At 40.0% G+C, this 24,355-nt stretch overlaps 1 protein-coding gene across 1 annotated transcript in view; it reads left to right on the forward strand.

The window, feature by feature from the left end:
* The window catches only part of nlgn2b (neuroligin 2b), a 39,400-nt gene that overhangs the window by 12,207 nt on the left and 2,838 nt on the right, over positions 1-24,355 (forward strand). The window contains exons 3-7 of the mRNA XM_085364377.1: positions 1,729-1,878; positions 19,104-19,289; positions 21,646-21,911; positions 22,212-22,365; positions 22,671-23,037. Coding sequence (XP_085220503.1) covers positions 1,729-1,878; positions 19,104-19,289; positions 21,646-21,911; positions 22,212-22,365; positions 22,671-23,037 — 1,123 coding nt within the window. The remainder of the gene's footprint in view (positions 1-1,728; positions 1,879-19,103; positions 19,290-21,645; positions 21,912-22,211; positions 22,366-22,670; positions 23,038-24,355) is intronic.

Raw genomic sequence — 24,355 nt, forward strand, 5'->3', positions numbered from 1 at the left:
TTTAATTTAAAGCCAGCCTGCCTGTGTCGTACGTGCTATCTATAAAACATACCTGCGTGTTTGAAGCCATACGTGCCGCTTTACCACATCCACTTGTCTGCATGTATGTGTGTGTGTGAGTCTGCACGCACGACTGTGAGTGACGCACCCAAGTGCATGTGTAACCTGAGATTCAGGTGGTGATGCAGGCGGGTGTGCAAATACGTGAGTGGAATTTGTTACCACGGCAACAGGCATTCAGTGAGTCGGTGCGATGGAATGGCTGGTGCAGTTCTATTAGCGAGAAGCAGTTTCCATAGCGACTCAACATCGCAGCTGCCTATGCAAGAGTTTGTGTGTGTATGTGTGCTTGTGTGTGTCTGTGTGAATCCTGTGTGAATGTTCATTAACGCACCTCACTGTGTATGACTTGCTTTGTAACGTTTCATAGTTTTTTTTTCCATCTATGCTATCAAATCGTATTTATTTATTTATTCTTCTTGGTGTGAAGCTCTCATGCATTTCTCTACCCCCGTCAGTTCTCTCATGCTGCCCTATTTTCATCTCCTTCCTCTGTCTCTTTCCTGCCCCCCCCCCCCCCCCCCCCCCTTCCCTCCTTTATCTCTCTTTCTCTCCTCTTATCTCCCCGTCTCCTCCATCTCTGAGTGCTGAAGCTCATCAGGGTAAACAGATGCTGTGGCTGTTATTTATGTTTCCACTTGGTCTGGCTTTCATACAAATTATCTACAGGCCCTGCACAGTGCAGATGCTCAGCCTAACTGGGCTGCACTGGCAGCTCCCTCAGCCTCATCCACACTCAGACACTCAGGCCGTACCATAGACGAGGAAGGGGGTGGTGGCGAGGCACAGAGGCTGACAGAGTGAACCATAGCAACACACTGATGGACACAAAGACACCAATAACAGTGAGGGCAACAGAACTGCCTGCACCATTTGCTCCAAACATGGAGGGGAATAGCAGTTTGGGAAGGTACCATCAGGGCTCAGGACAGGGGAAACAAACATCACAGAATAAAAAATAGAAGATGAACCCAGACACAAGTGTTTTGTGCTTTGTATTTTCACCTTCTTCTTTCATCAATCACAGGATGCCTGAGGTTAAGACAGTTTGCATGGTTTTTTGGGGTTTTTTTTTAAACTTAAATACCTAGTACTAGAACAACCACAACAGATAAATCCTTTAATATCAGTGGATTTGTACTTTACTGTTACAAGGCAGAGGTAAAAGAAGTGTTCTTTGTTCACTCTGAACTAATAACAAGGACAAGGACACCTTTTCCTCCCCTTACCCCCAACCAGTCATGGCAGATGGCCGCCCCTCCCTCAGCTTGGTTCTGCTGAAGGTCTCTTCCTGTTAAAAGGGAGTTTTTCCTTCCCACTATCACGAACTGCACCAAGTGGTTTTATGATCGCTGCGGTTTACGCTCCATTATTGTAAGATCTTTACTTTCCAATATAAAGAGCCTTAAGGTGACTAAATTAAATTGTCATCGATAAATAAAATGTAATTGAACTTAATTATCCTTGTTACTTGTTTTTAGGTTAGATTTGTTTCTTATATATAGACAATTTGATTCTTCCATTTAGTGACTGATTTTAGAGATGCTATTTCAGGAGAAAATTTCAAACCATAGCCAGGGATTAATGGAGCTGAATTTCAACTCTTTAACATATGTTAGTGGATCAACTCTAAACTAACAAACACCTGCATTGATCTGTGCTATGCAGATATTCGGGATCGCCGTAAGAAGCCTGTGATGCTCTTCATCCATGGAGGCTCCTACATGGAGGGCTCAGGGAACATGTTTGATGGTAGTGTCCTTGCTGCCTATGGAAATGTCATCGTGGTCACTATGAACTATCGGCTTGGCGTGCTCGGTAAGTTTGATGTGTCAGATATTTGATGTAACTGTTTATACATTTACAACCTTTGTTTTGGTCTGCCTCATTTCAGCTAGACCAGGCCTTGTGTGCCATGTTAAACTGTATTTAAAAATGACAGCATTCACATGCATGAAAAATAACATTCTGAAATTCTTTATAGTTTACTGTGTAAACGTCTTGAGTTACACACCATTTTTAAAAAATATTTTGCTTCCTATGAGCCAAAATTTACTGTAATCTGTGAAAGTAGTCATAACAAGTAGTTCTCCAGGCTTTCTGACAGTCTTTTCTTTGCTTTTTCACTCATTTTCAGTCCAGTTATTCTATTTGACCATTTTCAGAAGGGTTTTTTTTTTGTTAAGCAACTCAACACTGACCTTTGAATGAAAATCAGAACTCTTTCTATTGTAGTCTTGTGTGTGCTAAAGAAGTTATTTCATTGTCTCCTTTACCTGCAGACACTTAGTTTCCATTTTTTTGTTGAAACATGTGAGAACTGCCAAAGATAACATAGTTTAACAGGCATAAAATAAGATTTTTACACCAGCAAAATGATTCCCAAAGAGCTATTCACTGAACATTTGGCATTTCTCAGCATTGTGTAAAGTATGTTGTTAAAAAATTTTTTTTAAGGAAACTAGACAAGTAGAGGACCAAAGAAGTGACAGGCCTAAAAACCCATGGCAACAGGTCTTATGGAGTGATGATATGGAGTATGTTGAAAAATAAAATTGGTCATAACAAATACTAATTTTCAAGCTTGTTAGAATTGTGCGAACTCTGTTTTAGCACTATATACCATGTTTCCTTTTGTGTTTGCACATGTTTAATAAATCCCTGCACATATGTGCCATTTTCCTAGGAAAACATAACGACATGGGGGTTGGCTCAATAGTTTTGCCCAGTACTGAAAAATCAGAACTCCTGTTACTGTACTCCTGTGTGCACTAAAGAAGTCCTTACATGGTCTGAGTTAATATCACAAGGTGTGTGAATTTCTATTAATGCCAGTCATGTCATATACTGTAAAGATGCCATTTGAGTTTTATTTCTTTTAGCAGTGTTGACATGCCACAGTAGAAAAGACATGTCAGGGAAAATGATGGCAGCATGTGTGAAAAAGAGGCAGGTATAAATATAAATACTATCTCAAAGGAGCAACAGTGTCCCATAAAAAGTAAAATAGCACACTTCTTCCTCTGTCTTTATATTTTATTCAGTTTTTTCCATATTTTTTTGTATTTTCTTCTGAAGACACACAAATATAAAAATTATGAAAAACATAAAAAGAGTAAAACAGACATGTGGCTAAAATCCAAACATGAGAACACATAATTACAAAAAGTATAATTAAAAGTGTAAGTATGTTTTATTCTTAATTAATTGATAAAGAAAACATCTTTTGAGCACAAATTAAAAAACAAAAACAAAGCTCCTATTGTCCCTTTAACTCTTTTTTTTCATGCTTAATAGAAACCATTAGCGCTTATTTAAAAGTGCAGGCAAATAAGTACACAGGGCAAAAAGCTTCAGTCATACAAGTCATGTTTGAGTAAGTTCTGCAGCTTTTAAGATTCTCTGAGCCATCTGCTCTTGTGTAGGAGGTACTTATTAATCTACGGCCATTTTTAAGAGCACCTCTTAAGATTAGGAAGGTTCATAAGATTAAAGTGATGTTTTGACTTGAATAGCAACTTCATGCTCTGTTTATGCGCGACTATGCCCTCAGAACAAATTGAAACGTGTAATCAAATTTTAGACCACGGAACTTATTCATAAAACTGCAGTTTACAAATTAATACATTTATTAGTTGAATTGAGTTGTGGTGTAGTGTGGTGTAGAGGGCTTGCCCATGTTTGGGGATGTAGAGGAAAGAGGATTCTGGAGGGGTTTTTTATCCAGAAGGAACCAGGCTCAGGAAACAATCTAATAAAGTTAAATAGCATGTCCTAACTCAGAGACGTGACATAAGCGTTCAGCGTTACTACTTCAAATGCCAGTGTCTTTAAGGTTTAACCTGGATCATCCTGACAGGTACATGAGCAGCAGTATTTTTGTGTGTCCCCCCCTCTTGTGCCTCACTGGTACTGCTAAATCTAGGAACTTTAACCAACTCAAGCATTAAAGCCTAATTTCATCTATTGCAGATGATGGAATTAGCAATGCAGTGCCTACACTATGTGGAAACTGTGCCTGAAAAAATGTCGGAGATATTTTTTGACAGATTATAGCTTAAAAGAACTTCATGCAAACATATCCACAGTTTCTGATGAAGTATCAGTTCACGTAGCAGAACAATAAGATGTCTAATCTAATCTTATAGACTATCCTAAGCAAAGTGTATCCAAAGTGTATCAATCCTAAACGGCCATATTGTGTTTCCACAAGTCTTGAAACGTTCTGGCTAATCTTGGTATCATTTTGGCTACTGTTGCTCACATTTCACCAGTGACTCTATGTCTTCCTGCAGCAGGCACTTTGTATTAAAACACAAACAGGTGTATTTTCTGTTTTCTCACATCCTGGCTTTTCCTTTTTAGAGTAATTCATTAATTTTTGTATTAACATGCCTTTCTGTAAAGACGACAGCCAGGATCACAGTCTCTGTACTTCAAAAGACACAAACAACAACTTAGCGCCTTTGGTGTAACATTCAGCAACAGAAAACAGAACTGCGTCTGTTGCTGTCATTGTATTTTTGTATCAAGGGGTATTCTGTTTGTTCATTTTTATAGAGCTCATGAGCCAGTGAGTGTGGGCTGAGCTGTGTGCATGTGTACGCCTAGCCCTTTTTGCTGCTGGATATCAGTGGAGTCAAGTATTTACATTTGGTGTCATCTTTTGGAGGTGTTTGCACACAGGCTCCCTGTGTCATTCATTGCGGCTGCCAGGTTGGGTAATCAGATCTTGTTTATTGCATCACGCCTGTTTCAACATATCAGGATAATGATAAACAGAGAAATGGGAGTAGTTTAGGATGGAGTCCAAGAGTTTCTGCAAGTATTAGCAGAGGGTAACGTGAGCCACACTGTTATTGACAATGCCAGCGGAGAGGCAGAGGGACAAGGACAAACTGAGAGTTAGCGAAATGAGGGCCCGGACCTGCTGCTTTGCACGGCTCAGTTTCACCTTTCTGCGTGTTCTTCTTCGCAGCTGCCTGACAAATCACGATCATTAAAAAGCCGAGCCAAAAGACTGAGTTCACAATTTGGAACTGATATTGTTGCATAAAATTACAAGCTATTCCAAATGCTCTTCATTGGCATCCTCGTTTGCTTTCCTTACACTCACTTCGACCTTGGCTCCGGACCGTAAAGGTATTTGATTTACATTGACATTTTTGCTGTGATCCACATTAGAGATGTGTGGAGTGCACTCATGTGTTGTACAGAACGTCCACATATAATCATTAAAGTATGCAAGATGCACATTGAGAGAGGTGGAGATAGATCCTGCTGAGTGATTATGACGCAGTGTCCTCGATTCCTTTAATGTTGTTGAAAATTTTGGTATGTGGGCGAATGTGTGCTCTCTCACTCTGACTCTCAGATATGCTTTAAATGGGTTACTGTACTAAGGCGATAATCCTTGTGTGTATGCGTGTGTGTGTCTTTTTGCATGTTCTGTGTGGCACAAGCATGTATGCATTTTTGTCTGTGTGCACACAAAGTCCTTCTTTTGCATGTGATAGAGTGTGTGTAGGCAATTGGTTGCGTGCCATGCGTAAAATATATATATAAATAATGCACCATCCATCTGCAATTTTAATAGCACTCCTCACTGACACTGTGCATTTGAGTCACAGTGAGAAACACAGGCATTTGGTATTTTAATAGTTTTACATTCTTGTCTTAAGTATTATCCCGTACTTACACTCACAGGAGCTTACACATGCCAACCTCATTTCATACAATGTCTGCGCCTTTAAAAGAGTGATAGGGAGTCAGAAATAGGGGAAGCAGAGAGTGCAGGAAACAGAGACAGATGAGCGAGGGAGAATCATGGAGAGACAGTGAGGGAAAAGGAAACAGAAGGGGGGAGATGGGAGCAGTCTAAAAATAAACCTTCAGAAATGCTTTTTTAAATCTGCAGTGATGCAAAGTATTCATTCGAACAAACCCTCCTGCATTGTGACCGCAGCAGCCTTGCACATGACTTAATGGTTTCATTATAGTACAACACGTGCATCTGTCAATTTCCAGCAAATGATATACTTTATGGATTTGTAATATTAATTTATCATGCGCCTCGTTGTGGTGGAATAAAATAAGTGAACCAGAAGAAAATGTCTGCAGCACACAGCCCGGTTCAGAGGTTCAGTGACAGTTGTGATTTGAGATCGCGGCTCAGCTCACCTTTTCCTACCTTCCTCCTGCTCCAGGCCCAGAGAGCCTTCTGATTTGTGTTGCATAGCCATCTGTTTAGACTAATTAACTAATTAACTAATTAATGAACTCTGGGGAAAGGCCCACCATCGTGGGCTCTGAGAGTGAGAACATTTTTCACCGCAGGAAGAGAGATGAAACGCTTCTTCTGGAAACATTTCTCTTCCCAATTTCAGCTCTTTACTTGCAAGTAAGCAAGTAACCTATTTAGGAGTAAATTCCACCATGTTTAATATCATCTTGTTCACAGCATAAAAATGTTGTATGTATATGATTTAAAGTTGCTTGAAAACATGGTAAATTTGATGTAAATTCCCTGAAAATTGTGTTTTATGTGTGCTGCCTCAAAAAAACATTCAAGTTTTTTATATACTCATCATATATCATATACTTATGTCAATTTGAGATAAGTTTAACATATTGCTTGGGCTGTCACAATAGCAGAAATGTAGGCGTCTCTAGTAGTACTTGTAGAAATACACAGATTCTGAATACGCTAGTTTGATACCAAAGTAAAAAAAAAATCCTATGTACTTAAACACAAGCTTCTATATAACAAAATTGTTTCAAATTCTTGACACAGTGGCGTCAGACCATTTTTTAAAATGTTAGCAATATATTTTTTTGGCAGAAGACAGACTGAAAAGTAAAAGCAGGTGCTGAGTTGGTACGAGCATTAGCTTAAACTACAAGCTAGTTACATTAGCTTGTATAATGTTTGCTATTTTAAAGTTACAGTTCATTAGCTTATTGATCAGAAAAGGTTGCTTGTTAAAGATTTAATTGGTAACACGTACAAATGGACACTGAACTGAACACTAGTGCTCAAAGAGAGATATCTGAAACCACTTACGGTACCACAGTAGTATAGCATCAAATCAGTCATTTTACAATTTAAGCTAGCAAGTCTTTACTAATGTTTTTATCTCTTGCGTTTTTGAATTGCATGTGTATTAAATACAAAAAAAATTCTAATTAACTCCCAAATGGTTGATTCTGTTCATCCGGACATAGCATTTTCAGTGGGAGAAACACTGTCACCCATCTGACTGACTTCTTCGGTCTCAGCTGACTGCAGGTTTCCCCAACTTTATAAATAGTACATTTGCACAATGACTGAAGCTAGCCCACTGAATGAATAAAATAGGTTGTGAGGTCAGTTCCTTGATCATTAGTAAGCAAATTATCATGACCATTGATAACAGTATAATTAACTGTTTAAAATGCTCTACTAATCTTACCCAGAAATGAAAAGAATGTCCTTACTTTGTATTTATAATTACAAAATGCAGAGAAAAGCCTTCATAATGTCTTACGCTGTATTATGCTTAGTTGAGTTGTTCATTAATTAGAGACTGGTAGGTAAAAATGACGTATCTAAAAATGATGTGCTCATGTACTCTGTTTGTGACACTCCTGTAATTTTATCATTTTATCTTTTATTTAATATGTTTTATTTTAAAATCTTGTGCATTGAAACATTTTTAGTGAAAGTCAAGTCAAACAGTGTCAGTGCATCCATAAATAGTGCATAGCTCAGTCAGCCTTCGGAATCACTTTACATTGTGTTGCCTGTTGTTCTCAAACACATCCTTTTAAATATGACATAAACAGTATTTTTAGCCAGTGCTGTCAATTAACTTCAGCCTGCTGCCTTCTCACCACTCAGCTCCTCTCTAAATACAAATAAAACACACCTCCCACTCTTTGCATCTAGACAAAGTCTTCTCACAACCCTCATTTTCTTTTTTCTTTTTGCCTAGTGATGATGCATTCACTGTAATAACAGAATCAAAAACTAACATTATCTGTTTGTGAGTAGATTCAGCTATAAAATCCTCTATCTACACTCTACAAATTACATATTTCTAAATATTTCACATTTCGTGTTATTTTTGTTCCTTGCAAAAGTGTGTTTAATGCTTTGCGGACATTATTTATAATGTGTATTATAACGTGCATGAGGCTCTTGACACATGGATCAGTAGCCAGAGACAGTTTTCAGTGAACCCTAAGGACTTATAGGCATATTGACTGAAACTGACACCAATCTGTGTCGCAGGCTGGTAGCCAAATACACAGCTGCACCAATCAAATAAGAGAAGGATCATTTATGCAGCTCCCCTTACTTGATGCTCTACAACCTACATGCCACACATAAGGGACCTTAAATTGTCCAGGCCTCAAGTACCTAAATTTCAGTCGATTATGACTGATTGTGATGTTGTAACCATCCAAAGTAGACTAACTATGAGCTACAACACTGTAAAACAATGGCATGTTCTTCTGTAAAAACCACAGGTCTGTATGACATCAAGCTTGTTTTTCTTTTACGGAACTAATCTACCCAGAATCCAGCTACATCTCTGATTGCTGCAAACATAGTGAATGTGAAACTTTAGAAGCCACAAGAGCGGTGTACCCTACACATATTACCAAATATATTCAAGTATATTATTTTACAGGACTACAATAATGAGAAACGATTAAATTCCAGAAGCTCAAATGTGGTTTTCTGTGTAATGTATTACATTGCATCTGCAATGTATTTTGGGATGAGTATTTCTTTCACACGTATTACAATCACACCGTAATGATGTGTTTTTGCCCTTTTCTTTTTTTTCTTTTTTTTTTTTACATTTTATTTTACAATCAAATCAAATCTTTTTATGGTTATAATTCACTTCGTAGCTGATTGGCTTGGTTCAAGACATTTATACGTGGTTTTTTTTTTGTTTGTTTGTTTTTTAAACGAGGACAAAATTCACTTACAGAACTGGAGCGCTTAAAAAAGTGGGCAGTCACTGTTGTGCGCTGCTTTCCAGTGTATGCAACTGAAATCTATTCCTCTGTTTGTATCCCGTAGATGTTTATGATATAACATCAGAGATATTCAAGCTGTGTCTTTGCTCACAGTTGTTCTGAATTTAAATCTGAGATTTCAAGACTGTGCGTCTCTCCTCCCTTGGAGGAATTCAACAAGTAAGAAAGGAGGAACATTTTCTGGCAGTGAAAGACATTATTCACACATTTTCTTCTTTTCAGGGTGATTTACACATTTCAGATAAAACTTTGCTCCAGTGTCTATTATCAGTATTAACTCGTGATTTCAGGATAGAATTAACTGTAAAACTAACTGAGATATTTTTAATACTAGCGAAATGTAAAAAAGGTTCATTTATTTAAATAATTTAAATGCCCCTTTACATGACAGATAGATCTCGGTTGATGGCAAGATTTTTCATTCAGCTTGATGAATCTGTCCCCGTTTTGTGCCATAATTGGTGTTAGCATTCATTTGTGTCATCTACTCAGTGCTAAAGCCTTAATCTGACTGTTACCTAATAGTGGAGGCAGTGATTAAAGTGAAATATCCACATTTAAATACCATTATGCGTAAGTAAATGTAAAATTACATAAATGTTTGCCAATCACTTGGGCACCTGAACTGCCATATTAAGAGGCTGAGTGGATACATGTAACAAGTATGATTAATGACACCATATCATTAATTAAAATAGCTTCATGTCTGAAATATTAGCCCTGTGATTAAAATTGCGTCCCCTACTGCAGACGAGGCTCTGTTTCAAGACTCTTAATTCATTTAATTTGACTTGATTTTTTATTCAGGCAGGCTGCAGTTTTCATGAGCAATAAGGCGTTTCTGAAACAGAACTTTGAAAAGCTTTGAAAAGTCTTGAGAGGCAACATGATGTTTGAACCGCTGCTTTTCAAATTTGCATGGCAGCCTGGTGTTATTGCATGGCACGGTGCCATTTGAGTGGACAGTTGTGAGGAAAAATTGAACGAGATAAGTAAGGTAATAAATACAATGACATCAGAGGCCTATGGGCGGTGTACTGAACTAACATTAGTTCAGTGGAAGTGAAACCCAATTGCGTTATAATTTCATTTCTGGGTATACTTGACATACAGAATGATGCATAATTGAAACGGACCTGCCAGCTAGTCTTCAAATCAAACCCTTGGTGCCGACAAGGAGATTTAACAGATTTGTGTAACCAAAAAAAAAGAAGAAAAAAAAAGATAATCCAGCAAGAATGTGCAAGAGGTGAACTACAATAGCATCTCTCTGAGTTAAAGAATTTTCTATTGTGATTTTCTCCTGTCATATTAATCTACTGTTACATACACACATAGCAGATAATCCCCGACTCCGGTGCACAGTATTGAGTGATCCAATCCACTCTATTCTGCTCATCTAAACAGAGTCTTCAGTGTGCAAGAGACATTCACCATCTGCTAAGGGTTTTTTTCCCCACTCCTTTTTTTGTATAATAATGCCTCTACCTGTGCTTCATTAATTTTGTGACTCACATATACAGAGACAAGAACGCTTTGTTTCCTCTTTTCAATCACCTTTCCTGTGTGTATAAAATAAAATCTACATCTTTCCTCTGAATGTAGACATCTCTGATCATCTCCTGCGTGACGTCACAATGAAATTATATAATTCGTCCTTCACTGTATTCCTCTCTACTGTCTGTCAGTTAACATCTGACAGTAGCTTTGGGCAATATTTGATTTAATACCTGTTTCATGTCTTTCTTTCTTTTTTTTCCCTTTTTTAATCCTTCACCCTCAACTCCACCCCCCTCCCTCTCCTATTGTTCTTTCTTCTCTGTTCACAGAAATATGTTCAGTGACCTACTACAGTTATTCTGTTCAGTCCTGTAAATTGCTCTGCAGATGTTCCTATCTCTGTAAAGCAATAATATGGCTGAGCGTAGTTTTAGGGCTAAAATGTGTGAATGACTTTTACAAATATGGGTGACAACATAGGATGTTCTGAATGGTGCAGTTCACTAAGAGAGAATTAGAGTAAAGACACAACATACCAATAACAATCTCTGTGTTGGTCTTTTTTTTTTTTTGTATCTTGTCCCAAAATGAATAAAAGTCCAGCTAATGCAAATATTTCATCCTATTGTAGACGCAATACGATATCTATTGGGAATAATAGCTTTTATAATGACTCTCCTCATTGGCATACATTAGAGAAAGAGTAGATGCATTGTGGAAAGAGCTTTTGGTAACAATCCCAGAGGTATTGGAAGCTCCAGTTATTATCATACAGTTTGTTTTTAAATTTCCCTCCATGGTTTCCTCACTCCTCCTCTGTTTCTCTTTCATCCATTCACTTCACTGTCTTCAACCTGTATCTTTAGAGGTTGATGACTCTCCTCACAGTTCCTTGGCTGCTACCTCAAGCAAGTGTTGAATATGCATGAGTTCAGCCTCTTAAACTGCTGTTCTCAGCACTAAAGTCAGTAGGAAACCCAACTCAGCAGATGGGAGGGGTGTGGGTGGTGGATCAGAAGGAAAACTTACTGAAAGAGAAAGAAAGGAGAGGAGGGAACTTGTTTGACTTATCTTCAATGGTGGAAGATAAACCGAATTCCCTCCCTTCATGTCGGCCTTTCAAAGAGAGCGGCACTAGAGCTAGCATGCTAGCACATACTGTGAAGTTGCCTGCATGTACATGCACTGACTTTGGAGTTCACGTGCATTTGCATGCTGCTGTTTGCGTACTTGAATATGGAAGTGCTTGAATGTGGGTATCCGAGTGCCTTCGTGAGTGCCTGTCCATTTCATTTTGCCTGAAGTCCTAGACAGTTGCCAGGCAACTGTGGCAGGCAGCTCAGCACTTGGCTGGGCAGGAGACACTTCCACGTGCACATGGTTTTGATAAGCGGCACAGGTCAGTGGTAATATGTTACCAGGTCAGAGCCACATAAGGCTAAGAACCAGTCAATTGCTGGGATGATGCAAGGATAATACAATTACATAGTAACATGTGATATCTTGATTAGTGGGGTTAATCCTTTCAAAGTAATATTTCTGCTACAGCACTGAGACATGATTTCTGTTTTTTAATAATCCATCCAACACTAAACACTGCACTATAGAGACAGGCAGCAGCTGTGGTTTCTTATAAATTTGGTAATCCAATTATCTCTATATTACGATCGTGGCTCAAGAGTTGGGAGTTCGCCTTGTAATCGGAAGGTTGCCGGTTCGAGCCCCGGCTTGGACAGTCTCGGTCGTTGTGTCCTTGGGCAAGACACTTCACCCGTTGCCTACTGGTGGTGGTCAGAGGGCCCAGTGGCGCCAGTGTCCGGCAGCCTCGCCTCTGTCAGTGCGCCCCAGGGTGGCTGTGGCTACATTGTAGCTTGCCATCACCAGTGTGTGAATGTGTGTGTGAATGGGTGGATGACAGGTTGTGTAAAGCGCTTTGGGGTCCTTAGGGACTAGAAAAGCGCTATACAAATACAGGCCATTTACCATTTACAGTTTAATCATACTTTTTTCTTTTCAAAATCATTATCACATTACAGCCATTTCATAACAAACATTATTGCCTGCTCAAGACGAGGTCACTCTTTGAGGTTGCATATTCTTTGCTTACTTTGCTGATTGCAGTGTTTTCTTTGAATGTGAAATATCCTGTCACAGCATTTGAGGATTAAATTCCAAAATAAAAATGAATGAAAAAACTTTTTAATTAATGCTCATTACAAGTCAAATGTTGACTTTAAGTTAACGTAGATTTTTACTTTTTTTAAGCTATGATAAACTGACACATCAGCTGTCATCGTGGCTGGAATTTGCACTTTTTGTCCAAGGCAAACAGTCATATTGAAAGAAAACCCCCAAAAGTCAGCAAAATAACTGTGCACTCTGTAATGTGAATCACAATTAAGCCAGGTTAACCCAACACGACACTCCAGGCTTCAAGTGCTTGTTGACTGTAGTGTAAGTACAGTGAAGAGTGTGGAATGAGAGTTGTGTTGTGTCACACTGACTGTAGTAGAAAGGTCAATTTGGCAGGTTATCATCACCACTGTCATCATGGCTGCTGTTACCTTCATCAGCATCGCCATCACTTTCATTAATAATCATCAACAATAAAACTTAATTTGCTATTTAACACACTTGAAAATGTGCTTTGTCTGTTCCTACCATCTGTCCCTTTGTACTGAGCTATACCACCTTTTTTTTTTACAAACTGCCCTTTAACTCAGTTTCTTATACAGTGTGTTTCTTTTGTCCGCACGAGAAAACATCTAGAATGGGAATTTAGTTCACAAAACAATACTGCTTCAGGAGAAAGTATTATAACACAGTTTATGTAAACACACTGTGGCTGTGACCTTGTATATAGTTGCATACGCAAGGTTATGCTGTGCATTGCCCTGCGACGGTAAACATTTATTCAGCCACTATGCACGTTTAGGTGACATACTGTACAAACAATCTAGGATCCATGTGCAGCAGGGAGGTGGAAAACATGCCAATGCAATGTCATGAAACCAAAAATGGTTATTTTCAGTGTTCAGTTGCTGGAAACCAGAAAAATAATTGTTGTTTTGGGTGTGACAGTCACCAGTGGCTTATCCAAAGCAATTCACGGTTTACTACATTTCACCTTTGACAGTTGTCTGTCGGTTTTTGGCAAGATATTTTGAAACTTGATGCTGGAAGCACCGCATCACAGACCAAACAATGTTTGGCCTGGAATTAGTAATAAATCTGGAGCTCTGTCCTAAATCAGAGCAAAAGCCAGGAAGCAACAATATGTAATAACAGCTTTTTCTGCGCAAGTTATGGTGCGCAGATGCCCAAATTCTGGTTACATATTTGTGCCATTAGTTGTTCGTGACATCTGTGAAAAGATTTTTTTCTCAAAAATAGGCCAGATAGACTGTTGTCTTCTATTAAAGATGACTGGAGTGACATTGCACATCAGACTGCTTACTGAAACACTGATCACAGAGAACGATGTTTGTACTGTTCCCCTGGAAAAAAAACCCATACCAACAAGGTTCATTGTCTTAACTTGAAAGGTGCACATATTCCTCTAATTCCAGTGCAAAGTCCAGGATTGTGGCCAGTATTTTGCTCTGGTCACTTTGTGCAGTTTAAAACCGCTAAAAAGGGTTTTACATGTAGCCAGAAGTTCCCAGTCATCTTGATTTGTGTTCAGCCTCCTGGTACATTTTGATGACGTTGCTCAGAAACCTATTTGAGACTTGGCTGCATTATGTAAAGTAGCATGTGGTCATAAACTAGTCATCTTTATTGAACTATATATGGACTGTCTCAGAGTGTAAAGCAAGCGCCAATCTGGAAAGCCAACCAGCGGATGGGGTTATTTAGGTCTGATGGTTGCTTTCGTATAATCCAGCAGGTGAAGTCACAAATTATTGTCGGATAGAAGCAGAGAGCTCCATTTTCCTTAAAGATTTCCTGTGAATGTGTGAATACTTGAATGCTTAAGATAGCCACATTCAATGACTAGCTGTATGTGTAAGCAAAGTCATACCATTTTAAAACGTAAATCAAATGTCATACTTTCGTTTGGATGAAGCCAAGTGACCCAAAAACTCTGGGAACACATTTTAGTTCATTTAGACCAGGGCTGCCCAATCCCAGTCCTCGAGAGCTACCGTCCTGCAGCTTTTAGATGCATCCTTGTCCCCACACACCCGAATCAAATGAATGGCTTGTTATCAGGCCTTTGCCAAACATGATGGCATGCTGAAGAGGTAATCAAACCATTTGATTCAGCTGTGTTGGAGTAGGGATGCATCTAAAAGCTGCAGGATAGTAGCTCTCGAGGACTGGGATTGGGCAGCCCTGGTCTAAATGAACTAAAATGTGTTCCCAGAGTTTTTGGGTCACTTGGCTTCATCCAAACGAAAGTATGACATTTGGATGGACCGGGATTGGGCACCCCTGATTTAGACTACCCTTTAGTATTATGCTAGCCTTCATTTTTCTCTCAGTCAAATTTAGGGATGACAAACTCATTTTACATTGTGGGAAACATGGAGCCCACTTTAATCTTAAGCGGGCCAAACCAGTAAAGCCGCCCTTTCTGTCAGTGGAAAGAACTTTAATCTTTAGATATCCTAATATAAGAAAAATAAGTTATTTTTTACAGTTTTTCTACAGAAATGAAGAGAAATGCTGCTCTGTTTAGTGAAAGACATCCAGTCCAGGGAGCTGGGTTGGAGTCTTTGCTGGGTGGATTTTGGCCCCTGGGCCTTATGTTTTGAACCCCAGGTCTAACTAGAACAAAGCACCCTGGAGCTTTTGAAAGCTTTTCCTTGACCTCTCCCTGACCTCTGACACTTTTGTCCCTTCCCAAGTGCTTGTGCCCCAACTGCCCTTGGGCCAATACCTTAAAGCTCTATTATTATTGTTATAACTCTTACTATAACTATTTGAATAGTGAATCTGGAAGGGATACACTTTCTTGTAGAAAAGGCTGTGTTGAGCTGGCTATGACCTAACAGAGGTACATACATTCTTAATGACAGAGAACATCTGACATATTAGAGGGTTGCCAAATTAGAAAGATTACTCTAAAAGTCTTTTTTAAAGCCTCCTCAGTCTTCACGTTCGCATTTTAAGTTGCACGTTTTGACAATTTGAGCCTTGCAATTGGAAATCGGAAAAGCCTAGAGCCATGAGAGCTTTACTGCCCCATTCATGCTCCGAGTCCAGCTAGTCCCTCTGAGTTCTTTCCTTGACAATTGATGTTAAAGTGGTGGACACTAAAGATCCCGCCTCCAGATGATTGACCTGCTCGTTTTGATTAGTTTAGCCGGGCAAGGCTTTGCTTTGATGTGGCAGGCCTGGTTTTCAAAGACTGGTGTTTTAATTCTTGAATGAACAGTCCTGGCTTGAAAATGGGTTATTATCATTCTAATATATCAAAGCCAACACATTTGCCACATTGCAAGTATTGTAAAACTTGTTACCGGTTAAACATTACATCTTATTGGCTGGTTTTACCTCGTCTTATGTTAGAAAGGCAGCACAGGGTTCAGAACGCCAAAAATGATATCTGCAAAATAGGCATAATGTATATTAAAATAAAATAACAGTATTCCCTTGATATATTTGATGTATTACAATCCACTTCGAAATGTACGCACTCTGATCCGCTTCATATTTTGCCCAGTAAATGTCCCACATTCAGATATAAACCATCAATGCAAAGCATCTCACACATGTTTATGCATCATATTGTGATTTTGTAGTGATGGTGGCATTCTCCTGTGGTAGGACTCAGGGCATGCAGTGGAACAATTATCTTATTCTTGTTTTATAGTACTGCTGTCATGTCTGCTTGCGTAGGCGCTTGCCTTCAGACTGCCTACAGAGTGAGGGGTTTTCAACCTTTGCAAACATGGTGTCGTGCAAGCCTCCAAAAGCTCAACGCCTCATAGATCAGCTGTACGTAGATGAGATGCTGGACTGGAGCAGGGAAGGGAGTTCACCAGTAATCGGACAAGCTTAAAGCAAAACATCTTTAACAACAAGTTAAAAATACAGCAGAGCACAGATGATGGCTGCAGTGGACACTTTTCATTGTTTTTTAACACTCAGTTTCACTTCAGCTCTTCATATGTTATGACTTTGCTCTTCTCCTGACATGTTTGAACAGCACAAGTAAGAGTAGCCCACAGGCTGGTTTTACCACAAACTTTGGACACTGTTTCCATTTGGCAGCAGATGCTCACTGCAGGTAGACGGGCTGTCCATAGCTCCCTACGGTCTACTAAGGCACTGCCAACAGGGAACCATGTTCAGCCCATTAAGCTGTCATTGGCTTTGTTTACAGACTCTAAGTTAACACAGTGCACATGGGCAGGTGGTGATGCTGTACCAGGCTCAGTGTGGATAGGTCAGTGTATTCACACTGAGTATATAATACAGTAGGTATCATAACAGTGCAGTCTGCATGCATCATGAAGTCTTAGCAAAGTGGCTTTTAAGTGTTATTAAAAAAGTTATAACATTGCACTAACAGGATTTTCTTTTAACACTACCGTAATAAGTTAGCAAGCTGGCTTCCAGACTCAGCCTGAACTGAGATCCATGTTTCAGTGATAACAGTCACTGACACAGAGTGACCAGTGGCACCAAATAACTACATTATCCTACAGGGTAATTTACTGTTTGCTAACAGTGTTGTGGAGAAAACAGTCAGAACAGAGAGCGACCACATTAGCATGACGAGATAGCTGAGCATCTTTGTTTGCCGCAGGTTACCGACTTGCACGGTCAGCCATTTTTTGTCCTTTTTTTCCCTAAAAATTCACTCCAAATTAGCCCCATTTTACATAATTGAGATCAAAACAGCCTTGTGCCTTATATGACCCTTAGATCTAAGCCATAATAAAACTCTGTCTCCATAAATCTTGCCCCCTGGTATTAGTTATAGGCAACAATCCGGTCGTTCAGTGATGACGTGACGAATCCTACTTCCAGGCCTAAAGTAGTCTGCGTTTAATATGGCTTTTGTGTTGTTAACATGTTTAATGTTTTGTATTTTCTTCTATTTAATCTCAAAAAGCTCCTAAAACAGTCAGTGATCACTGTTGACCTCCCTTGGCTTTTATTACCGCTAATCATTTATTTAAGCTCAGTTTTTAAAACCTTAGGATGTAACTACACCCCAGCCCGTGCAGTATATGAATGACTAACCTCGTATTGTGGATGGATTATCTCAATTGTTCTCTTGGCTGAAGTTTGGTCCTTTTACAGCATCCCGCCATGCGATTACATTTGTTCCTGACCACCGAGAACACTCACGTTAACTTTTATCGAGTGGAAAAAAAGTTAGCTTGTTTATATTATGCTAACATAGCTGAGCCGCTAGCGGTCACGTAGCACATCAAACGTCACTGCTGTTTAGTTTTCTGTCTTCATTTATGTTGGAAGTGATAACAGAGCTGTACGTTTTAATTTGTTTCCAAAACCCCGCAGTCAGGACATGCTATATTGTATTTAGATAGAAGCTTGCAAGCTAACTTCCTGCTAACTTCTAATTCCGTTAAATGTCATAAATTCCGTTTTCATGGATGCCTGGATGTTAAACTCAATTGTTACACCTGGTAGAGCAGAACGCTGATCATTTTATTAAAGATGAAAGACTTTAGACAGTTTTTCAACTCTCAGTAATGCCATAGTGATCGTTTGATATATGGACCTGCAGCGGAGTTTAGGCCCAGACACGGCTAGTGACGTCAGACTTAACGACCGGATAGGAAATTGTATTTATTCACAGGAAGCGCCTGAGTAAATACTGCTAAGCAGACCTGGCTAAATCAAAGTCGGGTGAACATGCTTGAACACGATTTTCTTTTTCAGTATATCTTCCACCTCTACAGCCACGGCTCTGAGAAGTGTGCAGTTAACTGAAATAATTTTTAGTTGTTTCACGGGTATTGAAGTCATCCAAACAGTGGAAAATTTGAAATGCTACATTTGTTATGGAGTGAAGCTGCTTGAAACACATGTAAAGTACTTTAATTCACTCTCATAAGAACAGAGCTGTGTGTGTGTGTGTGTGTGTGTGTGTGTGTGTGTGTGTGTGTGTGTGTGTGTGTGTGTGTGTGTGTGTGTGTGTGTGGCATTTTGTTCAGTTTATTTTATCTTGTTGTGGGTGTGCACCAACTGTGTAAATGTGTGTCCTGGAAGTAGGTGAAACATGCCTTCTGTTGCTCTCCTCCTCTCTCTGTTGACAAGTTCTCTTAACTGTGTTGTATTTTCAGCGTGGGTATTAAAAATGAGTAATTTGGCAAGCTTTCTGTGTGAAATCTCCACAGACTTGAAGTGAGTTGGAGGCTTAGAAGTTCCTGACAATGACAGGATGCCATCTTCTGTTTGTGTGGGACACGGAAAAAGATATACACATATCCCGTCTCTTTAAATCGGGCCCTGATCCTTCATTTGGGAAAATCTATGTTTTTTCATTCTTTTCCTGTCTGTATTTGTTCTAATTTGCCCTGCAGGGTTTCTGTGCACCGGGGATCAGTCTGCTAAGGGGAACTATGGTTTGTTGGACCAGATCCAAGCCTTGCGTTGGCTCAATGAAAACATCGGCCACTTTGGAGGAGACCCAGAGAGAATCACAATCTTTGGCTCTGGAGCTGGTGCCGCCTGTGTGAACCTTCTCATCCTCTCCCACCACTCCGAGGGTAAGGTTCTTTTCCTGTCCTTGACCGATTAGTAGTCACATACTCCACTCAAAGGGGATTAATATTTCAGGACAGTGTGTGGGTAATGTATTTCTTTACAGAGCATGTTGGTGCTTTTCAGTGAAAAGCCTAAAGCAGATAAAAATGCACTGCAGTATTATTCCCACGAAGAAAGGGATTCAGAGATGAGTCACTTACAGTTTGGGGCACTATGGTATTATTTCAATAAGCAGGACAAAACTCCAAAGATCAAGTAATTTGAAAGAAAACAAGGTTGTGAGTTCTGGAGTTGACAAATGGTTTTAGACAGTAGGTTTTTGCTCTAAAAACCATTACTCCCCTTGGGACAAAAACCCTTTAATAATTCCAAATAACATCATTCCACATGAAACTACAGTCACTGAAAAAGCACTGAGATGAATGAGTGCGTCTTCTCATCACTTTTCTGTCAAATTGGGCTTTTAAATGTTACAGAGTTACATATAGTGTTGTGAATCTAAACTTTTACTATGTGTTATAGGTGCATAAACTAGCCCAAACATAGCCCATTGATAGGTGGTTGCTAGGAAGCATGGTCATAAGCATGGCCTAAGATGCACCTGTGTGCAAGCTTTGTGTAATAAATGTGTACTTTATTATTTAATGTGCTTTTAATGTTATATAAGGCTTAAGACATCCAGCATTTTATTTTATATGTTGCTGTAATTTCTTTAATTCATCTTCAGAAATAGTTCTCCAGGCTTCTTGAAGGACATTTAAAGCTCTTCTTTGGCTCTTGTTGAGGTCCAGGATCTGGGGAGGCCAATCCATGACTGATAGTGTTCCACGTGGTGTTTTTCTATCCAGGGTTAGCTGTTTGGGATCATTTTCATATTGAAAATTAAAGCCAGTACCATGCAGTACACACTTTCTGAAGGATGGTGGATCAAAATCTGATTCTATCACTTTTGACAAGCCCCCCAACACAAGTGTCTAGATGCAGCCCCAAACCATGAAAATGATTTGAGCCTGAAACTTGAAATTTAGATTCATCATTCTGTGGGACCTGTAACCATCCACATAACAGGTTCTGGATTAGGCACTAGCATCTGCACCTCATTAGTAGAAAAGGACCGTTTAGTTCTTGAATGGCGGATCTCTAAATTCTCGCCAGATGTTCTGTCATTAATACTCTCTATGATTTTGGTCTGTGGAGCTGAGAAGTCAAATAGCGTTTCATTACTTACCAAGAATTCCGATTATGATATTACTAAACTGTTAACCTTCACGCAGAGAGACTAATCTTGGACGGATTAAACAAATAAAAATACTGCATATACTGTAGGAAGCAGATTCTCGGTTGATGCAAGGGATTGAGTCAGGAAAAAAGTCAGGAGGTCATTTGCTAAGTTTTTAAGGTTCCTATAATACCAGCTCATATTGCATGGATACTTTGATAGTCCAGGTTTCCAGGTTGAACACTGAGGCTCACAGACTTTATATACTTTTTCCACTGAAAACACATATATTACATCAACACTGATCACACTTTCCTTTATGTGCTTTGTGCATTGCTGAGAATTTCTTCTGTAGAACGCGACTGTAGGTCAGTGTTATGGCAGGTTTAATAGTGGGTGCAATATCAGAAAAACACAACTGGTTGTTTTGCATAGATTAGCCCAACTCCATTTTGAAAGCAGGCTGAAGCAACGCAAAGTCAAGAAAAAGTTGGAGGCTGAACAGCTTTTAAAGGTACAGTGTGTGCGTGTCTGCATGTGTGTGTGTGTGTGCGTATGCCGAGGAGAGATGAGATGAGGCGCTGGAGTTGCAGCTGAGAGGCTTCTTAATTGATTTCACAGGGAGAGGAGCGGGGCGGGGCACACGCAGAATATGGGGGGGCTTAATTATTAATGACAGAATCTGCAGATAAAACAGAGGGACAGCAAGCCACTTTACATAACAGTGCAGCGGTGCAACAGTGCGAGCAGTTTTCTTTCTCTTTCTGTCCTTTTCGCTTTATCCAACAAGCCGTGCGCAGATTTGCCGCCATTTTTCTTGCTGCTGTCTCTCTTTGCATGTAAATGAAACACTTCATGTTTTTTACTCTGGTCTTCATAAAGATTTTCTCCAGCTAAGAAGTGCAGCAGGATATCTACTTCATCTTGCCCCTGTAATACTCTACAATTGCTCCTCCTCTAACATATGCATTATTTAACGTGCTCTCAAGGCCTTGGTGTCTTCAAGGCCTAACGTAAGGCCTTGAAGACACCATCAGCTGCTAGCAAGAGTGTGTCGGGGGGGGGGCAGCTAAGCTGATGGAGAATAAGTGTTTGTATGTTTTAATACATCTGGTGTATATGACTGTGTTTTTGTATAGGGCTGTTCCAGAGGGCCATTGCTCAGAGTGGCTCAGCCATCTCCAGTTGGTCGGTGAACTACCGACCGCAGATTTATACCAAGATCCTGGCCAAGAAGGTTGGCTGCACCACAGGGGACAATGCAGAGTTGGTGGACTGTCTGCGTAGGAAGAGTTTCAGGGAGCTGGTGGACCAAGACATCCAGCCTGCCCGATACCACATCGCCTTTGGTCCTGTGGTAGATGGGGACGTGGTACCTGATGACCCTGAGATCCTCATGCAGCAGGTCGGCTTTGAATTCTTCAATTACCGTACACTGTGTGATACTGTGAGAGACAGAATATCAAAAAGTATTTGATCCGCTGCGCCAGACAGAATTCTGGCTCCCACAGTTTGACTTTGATTTTTCAATTTCATTTTTCTCCATTATAATGAAAATCACATAAAATCAGAAATTCAAACCTACAAATTCAGCAGAGGATGAAATAATTATTTAACCTATACTATATAAATACATTCCTGACAAGCATTACTGCTCCATTCTGTTTTGTATGTCATGCTTTGTGTGTGTTTGTCGTGACACCAGGGCGAGTTCCTCAACTACGACATACTGCTGGGTGTCAACCAGGGAGAGGGCCTGAAGTTTGTGGATGACAGTGAAGGAGAAGATGGAATATCAGCTGCCTCATTTGACTATACTATCTCCAACTTTGTGGACAATCTGTATGGATACCCCGATGGTCAGATCCTATCCCTATTTTTCTAGACTATTACGATGTGTTTCTTTCTAAATGTTGTCAACAGCACTAAGCATTTATAAAAATGACATCGATTTGCTTGTGAATAGCGACTACAGTCCTTCGTAAGCCAGGCTGGTCAACAGTATTCACAGTAAATTATGTTTCGGAATCTTCCTGTGGCAAAAAACATGTTTTGACCAAAAAATCTAAAAGATTTCAGCCTTACATGCTTCCACATAATGTCGCAGACAAACATGGACTCTATCATGGCATAAATGCTCACATTAACTTCTGTTTTTTCCAAGGTAAAGATATCCTCAGGGAAACCATAAAGTTCATGTACACAGACTGGGCTGACAGAGACAACAGCGACATGCGCAGGAAGACCCTCCTGGCTCTGTTCACAGACCACCAGTGGGTGGCCCCAGCTGTCGCCACTGCCAAACTCCACGCTGAGTTCCAGTCACCTGTCTACTTCTATACCTTCCACCACCACTGTCAGACCGAGGCGAGGCCAGACTGGGCAGATGCTGCCCATGGAGATGAGATCCCCTATGTGTTTGGGATTCCCATGGTGGGGGCCACTGACTTGTTTCCTTGTAACTTCTCCAAGAATGACGTAATGCTCAGTGCTGTTGTGATGACATATTGGACCAACTTTGCCAAGTCAGGGTCAGTATAACACTTAATTTCAAGTGAATTATGAATTGTGTATAAAGTATTGATTATATTTGTCACATATAACACAATGACTAACTCAGTCAGACTTTTAAAAGACAAGCCCAGTGATATTTCTGGGGATTTTACAGATGAAACATTTTTGTGTATAAAGCTTTATGGATCAGTCCTCTGTGTTGAGATTCTGAAAGACACACAGCATACAAGAGTTTCAGTAAACACTAACATAGAACATGACATTTCTAAAACTGCCGTCCTGGAATTTTCACACACAGCCATCTCTAGAAACTCACAGAAATTCACGTTAAAAGAGTTTGGAGGAGAATTGGTGTTGTCACAAAACCTATAGTGACACAGAGGAATCCCCCACAGTGGAAGAGACTGGGTTTCCATTTCTGTGAGCCATGAACAGAAATCTAAAGCAACAGAGGGCACAAGATCATCAAAACCCGAAAATTGGAAACTGATCGTTGCTTTCTCTAAATGATAGGGTCAGAAGTTGAGGACACTTGAGGACAGCATTAATCCATAGACCCTGCCTTGTGTCAACAGTCCAGCCTGCTGGTGGTTCAGTGGTGCAGGGAATGTTTTTTGGCACACCATAAGAATTAATTATGAATTAATTATGGTTTGAATGCCACATCCTGCCTGAGTATTGTTGCAGACCATGTGAAACACTATGTCATAATCACACCCACTGGAGGGGAAAACACTTGGCCCCACATTGCGTTGCTGAGCTCTGAAATGCTGCAAATGCTCTTAATTGGTTAAAAGCATCATATGTATGTGGGGAGGGCACTGGTTAGTACCGTTGTCACATAACAAGAAGGACAAGGAGTTACTGTCACAATAAAAAATCAATAGAGAGCCCATGTAGCCACAGTTTACCATCTTTTAATTAATATTTCCAGCATTATGGTAAGACTGTTTCACATGCAAATGTTAGCTAAGGCAAATCAGACTCATTGTTATAAACATGGCAGTGAGTTTAGGGGACTTCACTGCAAGAAATTGATTATGGCCTGCATTTGTATAGCGCTTTTCTAGTCCATAGGACCCCAAAGCGCTTCACACTACATTCAGTCATTCACCCATTCACACACACATTCACACACTGGCGATAGCAAGCTACATTGTAGCCACAGCTGCCCTGGGGCGCACTAACAGAGGCGAGGCTGCCGGACACAGGCGCCCCCGGGCCCTCTGACCACCACCAGTAGGCAAACATGGGGTTAGTATCTTGCCCAAGCAGCCAGGATGCAGCCTTTTGAGGTCTGGTAATCAATGCTTTGTTCACTGCTCTTGCAAACTG

Source organism: Diplotaxodon limnothrissa, linkage group LG10 (genome assembly GCF_057381915.1).
Source record: "Diplotaxodon limnothrissa isolate DT_005_m linkage group LG10, D_limnothrissa_male_GT1.1, whole genome shotgun sequence".
Taxonomy (NCBI): Eukaryota; Metazoa; Chordata; class Actinopteri; order Cichliformes; family Cichlidae; genus Diplotaxodon; species Diplotaxodon limnothrissa.